Raw genomic sequence first — 8,863 nt, forward strand, 5'->3', positions numbered from 1 at the left:
TTTCCCATTCTGTTGTTTTCCTCGATTTCTTGGCATTGTTCATTTAAGAAGGCCTTCTTGTCTCTCCTTGCTATTCTCTGGAACTCTGCATTCAGTTGGGTATATCTTCCCCTTTCTCCCTTGCTTTTCGCTTCCCTTCTTTCCTCAGCTACTTGTAAAGCCTGATCAGACAGGCACTTGGCTTTCTTGCATTTCTTTTTCTTTGGGATGGATTTCGTTGCTTCCTCCTGAACAATGTTACGGACCTCCGTCCATAGTTCCTCAGGCACTCTGTCTATCAGGTCTAATCCCTGAAATCTATTCCTCACCTCCACTGTATATTCATCAGGGATATGATTTAGGTCATACCTGAATGGTTTAGTGGTTTTCCCGACGTTCTTCAATTTAAGCCGAAATTTTTCAAGAAGCAGCTCATGATCTGAGCCACAGTCAGCTCCAGGTCTTGTTTTGACTGACTGTATGGAGCTTCTCCATCTTTGGCTGCAAAGGACATAATCAATCTGATTTCGATATTGACCATCTGGTGACGTCCATGTGTAGAGTCGCCTCTTGTGCTGTTGGAAAAGAGTGTTTGCTATAATCAGCATGTTCTCTTGGCAAAACTCTATTAGCTTTTGTCCTGCTTCATTTTGTACACCAAGGCCATGCTTGCCTGTTATCCCAGTGATTTCTTGACTTCCTACTTTAGCATTCCAATCCCCTATGATGAAGGGGACATCTTTTTTTGGTGTTAGTTCTAGAAGGTGTTGTAGGTCTTCATAGAACCGATCAACCTCAGCTTCTTCAGCCTCAGTGGTTGGGGCATAGACTTGAATTACTGTGATGTTGAATGGTTTGCCTTGGATTCGTACTGAGATCATTCTATCATTTTTAAGATTGTACCCCAGTACTGCTTTTCCCACCCTTTTGTTGACTATGAGTGCTACTCCATTTCTTCTAAGGGATTCTTGCCCACAATAGTAGATATGATGGTCACCTGAATTAAATTCGCCCATGCCTGTCCATTTGAGTTCGCTGATTCCCAAGATGTCGATGTTCAATCTTGCCATCTCATGTTTGACCACCTCCAGCTTACCTTGATTCATTGATCTGAAATTCCAGGTTCCTAAACAAAATTGTTCTTTACAGCATCCGATTTTCTTTTCACCACCAGACACATCCACAGCTGAGTGTTCTTTCGGGTTTGGCCCAGCCGCTTCACTCTTTCTGGCGCTACTTGGAAATACCCTCTGCTCTTCCCCAGTAGCATATTGGACACCTTCCGACCTGAGGGGCTCATCTTCCGGCATCATATCTTTTAGCCTTGTGATACGTTCCATGGGGTTTTCTTGGCAATAATACTGGAGTGGGTTGCCATTTCCTTCTCCAGTGGACCACATTTTGTCAGAACTCTCTGCCATGACCTGTCCGTCTTGGGTGGCCCTGCATGGCATAGCTTATGGCTTCACTGAGTTACGCAAACCCCTTCACCACAACAAGGCAGTGATCCATGAAGGGGTTACATAGCCTACCACACAGCAAAAAAAAGGGAATGCAAATTTGCTGTTTTTGTTTTTGTTTTGCTGTGATAGGCTACATAAATATTTATGTAGCCTATCAAGGCAAAATACAGGGACACAAATGGCGGCGGCTACGGCTGCTGCCATTTGCGTCCCTGCAGGCTTCCCAGAGGTTGGTTGTCCGGCTGCGGGCAGCCCCAGCTGGCAGCTCTGTGGAATCTCCACAGAGCGGACCAGGCTAGAGAGAATTTCAGGGGGAGGGATGGAGTGCCTCCCCCCCACCATGAATGTCACCCTTTGAAAAGATAAGTGATTTTCGTACATCCCTAGACTTGGCCACTTTGGCTCCTCTGTGCTCCTGGGAATTCCCTGACCCCCCCTTGGGTTGTTGGAGGTTGAGCAGGGAATGGGGATCACTCTGGCCACTGCAGCTGGGCTCTGGGACCCTCTCAAAGGCCTGTCTCTTCCGTCCTGGCCTGTTCAAACCCTTGTGTTACAGAGGCCTTTGGGGAAGAGCAGACTTCCCCAACTGTGGCCCTCCAGATGACTTGGACTTCAGTTCCAATCAGCCCCAGCCATCATGGCCAGTGGTCAGGGATCCTGAGAGGCTGGGGTAGGTGAGGGGCCATAACATCTTCTGGCTGCCTTGGTCTTTTCTCTTGCTGCTCTATTTTGCTTATATTGGGCAGGATTGCTTATAATGTATAAACACACACACACACACAGAAAGAGTTAGAGACTAAGAGTTTTCACTAAAAGGCACCTTACATGGGGTGATATGGCTTGAAAGGGGGGTTGGAAAGATTCATGCAGGAGAAGATACCAATGACTTCTAGTCATAATGGCTATTTAGTACCTCCTGTTACAAAGGCAGGAGAGGGCGATTCCATCAAGGGAACCATGGGGAAGGGGGATTAGGGAAGAATAATTGGGTGTCACCATAATGGTCCTCCTCCACTTCCCTCCTGCCTGTCCCTCCCCCCCCTTGAGGAGTGAGGAGAGGGGAAAGGAAGGGGAGAGGGAAGGAGTTTTCTTTTGACAGTGTCATGACAACAAGGATTCAGCCATGTGCTTTTGTGATTGTGATTTTTGCATCCTTGGGACCAAGGGGGACAGGCCTGAGGGTCATTTGCTTGAAGTGGGATGTGTCCGGGGCAGTGGAATTCAAAGTGATGATTGTCTAAACCTAGCAAGTTTCAGTTTCAAAAGGACGACTCAGCATAAGACTGCAATATCAACGCTGACCAGTAGAGGGGGCTGTGGTATTATGGGTTGCACAAAAAGGAGGCTGTCACAAACCGCTTCAGAAATCCAAATCCAAAGCTTGCACACACCTATACAAATGGCAGACTACTGGTGTGTCTAGAAACACTATGAATCAGATTTATTCTTTTGTTTTCATCATGAGATTCTCTTTTGTATTCAGATCAGGCCGTAGGATGATAATGTAGCACTTGGGGAGAAAGATGCAGCCCAGCAGCCCAGCACTGGAGGCCAAGATAGAGAAGACCTGCACGGCCACCATGTACGTAGCCTATCACTTTTTTTTTTTTTACCCTTTATTTTTTTCTTTCGCGGCCGGGAAGACAGGGGGCTTCCCCCTGGCCAGAACTTCAGCGGGGAGGGGTGGGGCGCCTCCCCACCTGCCAAGAATTTTTTTGGGGAGAAACGAAGCGCCTCCCCCACACCCCGAAATAAGCTGCGGGACGAGGTAAGGGACTTTCGTCCATCCCTATGATTGTAAGAACAAACGAAGAGCCTGAAGCTGGATCAGACCAAAGGCCTAGCTAGCCGAGCACACCAGCCAGACACCCACTGGGAAGACCACAAGCAGGACATGAGTGCAACGGCTCCCTCCCACCCATGTTCCCCAGCAGCAACTGGTGTACATAAGCTCACTGCCTCTAGTGCTGGAGGTAGCATAGATCCGTCAGAACTGGTAGCCATTGACAGCCTTTTCCTCCAGGAATTTGCCCAATCCCCTTTTAAAACCATGTGAATTTGTGGCCCTCACTATCTTGCTATCTTGTGGGAGCAAATTCCATAGTTTAACTGAGCGCCGTGTAGGGATGTCAGAGAGTCCCTTCAGTCCGTGCCACGGAATCCTCTGTGGGACGGCACCATGACGTCCTGCGGAGCCAGCTGTCATGCGGCTTTTTTTTTGTCATCCGCAAAGAGTCGCAGAATTTTCGTAAATAAAAAGTAAAGGTAGTATATTCTGATAAAAAATACCTAAGCTTTGTGTTTTTTTTAAACGATTTTTTTTTGTGGGTGCTCTTTTTCAATTGCAATCCTCCGTCTCCCTTTACTTTCAGCCAAAACACTTCCTCCTCCCTGGGGCCTCCCAAAAGAAGGCTGCCCCAGGTGTGCCTGAGCGATGCACTCTTGGGTTAAAGCAACGCTGTTGGAAAGAAGGGAAAAACCGTTTAAAATGACCATGCCAGTCTGGAGCCCTGCACCAGGTATTATTCTCCCTGCTAAGCTTTCTATTTCCACATCCAGCGTTGTTGTTGTCATTGTGAGGCTAAAATGGAGAGGAGAACCAAGTCAGTGCATGTCTACTCAGAAGTAAGTCTTACTTCATAATGTCCTGTTAGTTATCTCACTGACTGGGTGACTTTGGGCTGGACTCTAACCACTACACCATACTTCTGTTAAACTCATGAAGAAAAAGAGACAGTATAATGGGAAGTTCTTTCTGAAGCAGTCACACTTGTACAAATGCAGCATGAGCAGAAAGATCAGCAACCTTCTCTTTGTTTGAATAAAAAGCACACTCTGCACATGCTCAGGGAATGGACAAAATGAGGAATTTGAAGAATATTTGAAGAACCAGGGAATATGAAGAAATGTATTCTTCCATTATGTGTGTGCGTGTGGAATCTCCCTCCATCCAGCTGTTCCCTGGAACCCCTCCCCCCCATTCACCCAAGGGTCTTCTGAGATAACTAACAGGAGGTTTGATCATGAGCTGGATGTGGAAATACAAAGCTGAGCTGGGGGCAAGTGGGGTGCTGACATGTGTAGGAGTAAGTCGCATTGAACTCAGTAAGACTTACTTCTGAGTAGACATGCACAGAGTTAGTTCTCTCCATTTTAGCCTCACAATGTCAACAACAAGGCTGGATGTGGAAATAGAAAGCCTAGCAGGGGGAATAATACTCGTGCAGGGCTCCAGACTGGCATGCTTGTTTTAGAAGGTTCTTTCTTTCTTTCTTTCTTTCTTTCTTTCTTTCTTTCTTTCTTTCTTTCAAACAGCTTTGCTTTAAACCAAGAGTGCATCACTCAGGCACACCTGGGGCAGCCTTCTTTTGGGAAGTCCTGAGGAGGAGGAAGTGTTTTGGCTGAAAGTAATTACTGCAGGTCTCAGGGCAGGGGAAAAAATACGTAAATATCTACGAAAAATAGCCTTTCTTACGGAAGTTATGCAGACTCAAGGAGATGGCTGGGCACCGGAACTATGGCTGTCGGTACGGATTTATCTTCGTAACTTTCAGAGTGGAAAAAAAAGAGGAGAATTCCGGGGGCTTGTGAATGACGGTACGGAGCACTGGCCGCAAACTGCGGAAGTCAAGCGGCACGGAAGGTACACAATTTGTACATCCCTACAGGGGATGATATGGCTTGAAAAGGGCGTTGGAAAAATTCATGCAGGAGATGAAGATCTCAATGACTACTAGTCATGATGGCTATTTACTACCTCCAGTTATAAAGGCAGGAGAGGGCAATTCCATCAAGGGAACCATGGGGAAGGGGCAGTAGGGAAGAATCATTGGGTTTCACCATAATGGGCCTCTTCTACCTCCTCCCTGCCTGTTCCCCCTCCCCCTCCCCCCTTGAGGAGTGGGGAGAGGGAAATGGCAGGGGAGGGGGAAGGAGTTGTCTTTTGACAATGTCATGACAACAAGGACTAAGCCATGACTTTTGCAATTTCCATTTTTGCATCCCTGGTACCAACGGGGAGAGTCCTGAGGGTCATTTGCATGAAGTGGGATGTGTCTGGGGCAGTAGAATTCAAAGTGATGATAGTCCAAAGCTAGCAAGTTTCATTTTCAAAAGGACGACCCATCATAAGACTGCAATATCAACTCTGAACAGTAGAGGGGGCTGTGGTGCTTGCACACACCTATAAAAATGGCAGGCTACAGCTATACATGGAAACAATACAATCAGATTTATTCTTTTGTTTTCAGCATGAGATGCTCCTTTGTATTCAGATCTGGCCTCAGTACAATAATGTAGCACTTAGGAAGAAAGATGCAGCCCAGCAAGCCAGCACTGGAGGCCAAGATAGAGAAGACCTGCACAGCTACCATGTATTTCCCCTTGGTGCTCAGGTAGGTGGGCACAAAGGACATCCAAACGCTGCAGAAGACCAGCATGCTGAAGGTGATCAGCTTGGCTTCATTGAAAGCCCCAGGCAGCTTCCTGGCAAGGAAAGCCACCATGAAGCAGATGGCAGCCAGGAAGCCCATGTAGCCAAGGGCAATATAGAACATGCTGACAGACCCTTCGTTGCATTGCAGGATGATCTGTCCAGGCTGCGAGTGCATGTCAGAGTCTGGGAATGGGGGAGAGATTCCCAGCCAGATGGTGCAGATGACAACTTGGACACTGGAACAGAAAAGGACAATGGAGTTGGCCAAACTCTTGCCCAGCCATCCCCTCACCCTGTTCCCTGGCTTTGTGGCCAGGAAGGCCAGCACCACAGTGATGGTTTTGGCCAGCACAGAAGAGACAGCAACTGAGAAGATGATGCTGAAGGCCATTTGCCGGAGGAGACAGGTGGCTTTCCTTGGCCGGCCAATGAAGAGGAAGGAGGACAAGAAGAAAAGCAGGAGGGAGATGAGGAGAATGTAGGAGAGGTCCTGGTTGTTGGCTTTGACTACGGGAGTGTCCAGGTATTTTATGAAGATTCCTAAAACAAAGCCTGTGGTTAAGGACAAGAACAGGGCAAAAGAAGCCAGGATGATACCCAAATATTCTTCATAGGACAGGAAGGTGATATCCTTGGGGACACATTCATCTTGGTACTTGTTTGGATGCTGATCATCCGGAGATTTGGTGCAATGGTCTGCATCTGGAAAAACAAAAAAAAATCTCATGTTTTTCATGAGTAGTTTTGTGAAATAATTTGTGGCTATTGCAATAAAGGATCCAAGTGCAGAAATGCCTTTAAGAAAAGCTTCAGTGAACATGTCTGAGTGGATCTTTACCCTCCTCCGCATGGGCTACATTTTCCTCTGGAGTCACCCACCTTCCTGGCTGGAAATGGTCCCTTCTGTGCAGGGAGGACCGTCATAGCAGCAAACCGGCCTTCCTTCCTGAACCACCTTGACGGATCCTGGGCGGCAGCTTTCCACACACCTGGAATGAGGCAGAGCCTACGCACAGAAACAAGGACCATCAAGGAAAATGCGTTGGGGCCAATTTAGCTACAGAAATGACAGACACAGTTCAAACGGCACAACAGTGTCTCCAGGATTGAACATGAAGTCCTCTCTTGTTTCCTTTGTGTGGAATCTGAAGGGACATGTCCTCTTGTGGTCCATAAAGTGCCATATAGACTTGTGGTGCTGTTCAAATGGAGAGATAAGTCCCAAGTAGCCTGCAGCCTGTGTTTGAAGGACATCCTTCTGGCCCACAGCTGGGAAGCAGAGCTGGGAAAGTGATCCCCTCTCTCTGGGATCTTGAAAAACTGCCGCTACTTGGAACTTTCAGGCTGACCGGGAACCTGCTAGATTTAGCAGAGGTTAAGAGATGGAAAATAAATATCATGGAATGAACGGAATTGTTTCCCTCACCTTGTTGAACCATTGGGGCCACACAATGGCATCCTGATCAATGGTGAACTTGAGGCCTGCTGGGGATCCCCGTCTTTCCATACTCCCAAACTTCACTTTAACCACAGACCCGTTGGGGAACTTCACCCAGTTCACAATGTCAAAGGCGGCTGCCAGGTCTGCGTTCTCATCCAAATACACTCTGTCCATGGAATCATTATGAAACTGGGAGTGTCTCAGGAATTAGTGAAGCTAGAATGGCAGAGAAAACACCAGCATGGAGGAAACCAGAAACCACACTTGATTTCTCAGTTCTACCCATTACATGCTTGAGTCTTCTATGGCTCCGGACTGGGTCCAGACCCAAGTTGTTGGGGGTGTCTCTTCACATTCTCACGGGACCTCATCTCATCCCTGAATGCCCTTTCTCTGCTGAAGCAGTTTAGGGAGCTAAACCATTCCCATGAACTATGATCGTCACCTGAGGCCCCAATCCATGTGCCTCCTCTGAGGGAGATATAGAGGATGGCAACAAGGCAAGGGTGGTGGTGGCCCATCAGTTATGGAACAAGCCTCCGGTGAGTTTATCCAGTGCCCTCAGTGTCATCCTGTTGGCACCACGTTAAGACGTTCCCCTACTCCCGGGCATTTGACAGCATATGATAAGAAACCAGGCCTGGGATTTCTGTTGTTGATTGTTTTTCCATTGTTTTATGTAAATAGTTTCTATATTACGTTTCCTATTTTATTTTAAGGTTTTCATATTTTATAAACCGCCCAGACAATTTTGGCCATTGGGAAGTCTAGACATGTAAAAAATAATGCTAAAAAATTGTAGATGTATAAATCAGTCCAGCAATCTGGGCCTGGAATTACCATTGGCAAAGGGAGGCCGACCTCTCCATGGGGCACATTCTCGGCCCAGTTGAAAGGCAGCAAGTTGTCAGGTAGGTAATGAGGGTTGAGGTCCTATGCACACAAACTTGGTAGGAACTTCCACTGACCTGGTTTTGAGTAGGAGGCACACAGAAAGCGAGCTGCAACCATTATAGGTTCAGCATATGTCTGGGAACGAATCTGGATACCTTGTGTCAGGTGTCATATTGTACAAGTGGATTTTTAAAAATTGCTGTAGCCAGAAAATCCTTATTGACATGTGATAAAACTAGATGCAAGATACTTTTCTGCACATTGTGGAAAACGTAATTTTAATTCAACATAATGGGGGAATATTCAGCTTCGCACTATTATAAAAGTCACCAGAAAAATTAGAAATGTACTCACTCACACGACAAAAGCAAGGAGGGAGGGGGAGCAGTGGAGCCAAGTAGGTATCAACCCACCTCATTTTCCAGTATTCACAGCTTCTATATCCAGGGCGATCATGCTTGAATTGTACCACTGATTCAGGAGGGATACTGGTGATGGGAAAGGGAATACCTGCCATGGCTGCAGCCTTTGGACGTCCAGGCTGTCTCCATCTTCCGCCACCCTCCTCATGGATCTGGACAAATAAGCAGCATCCAAGGCATGGGCCACAGCGTGGACAGTGTTGTAAATGATATAGCTGTCCAGAGACAG

The 8,863-nt window shown here is 47.1% G+C and overlaps 1 protein-coding gene across 1 annotated transcript; it reads right to left on the reverse strand.

Annotated features, from left to right (window-relative positions):
* Positions 1–5,674: 5,674 nt before the first annotated feature.
* On the reverse strand, positions 5,675–7,492 carry LOC146356668 (vomeronasal type-2 receptor 26-like). The gene is made up of 2 exons (XM_084830248.1): positions 7,304–7,492; positions 5,675–6,544 (listed from the first exon to the last, which is right to left on the reverse strand). The coding sequence occupies exons 1-2, from the start codon at positions 7,490–7,492 to the stop codon at positions 5,675–5,677; spliced, it is 1,059 nt and encodes a 352-aa protein (XP_084686374.1).
* Positions 7,493–8,863: the final 1,371 nt, after the last annotated feature.

This window comes from Heloderma suspectum, chromosome 2 (assembly GCF_057233095.1).
Source record: "Heloderma suspectum isolate Gila_16-S chromosome 2, 16-S_ref, whole genome shotgun sequence".
In the NCBI taxonomy this organism is placed as follows: domain Eukaryota; kingdom Metazoa; phylum Chordata; class Lepidosauria; order Squamata; family Helodermatidae; genus Heloderma; species Heloderma suspectum.

Excerpts from the sequence above, each read along its gene's own strand:
- LOC146356668 (XM_084830248.1), bottom strand. The coding sequence starts at position 7,492 with ATGGACAGAGTGTATTTGGATGAGAACGCAGACCTGGCAGCCGCCTTT. Across the intron at positions 6,545-7,303 it reads GGCCCCAATGGTTCAACAAG|CATCCAAACAAGTACCAAGA; the intron begins GTGAGGGAAACA and ends CCGGATGATCAG.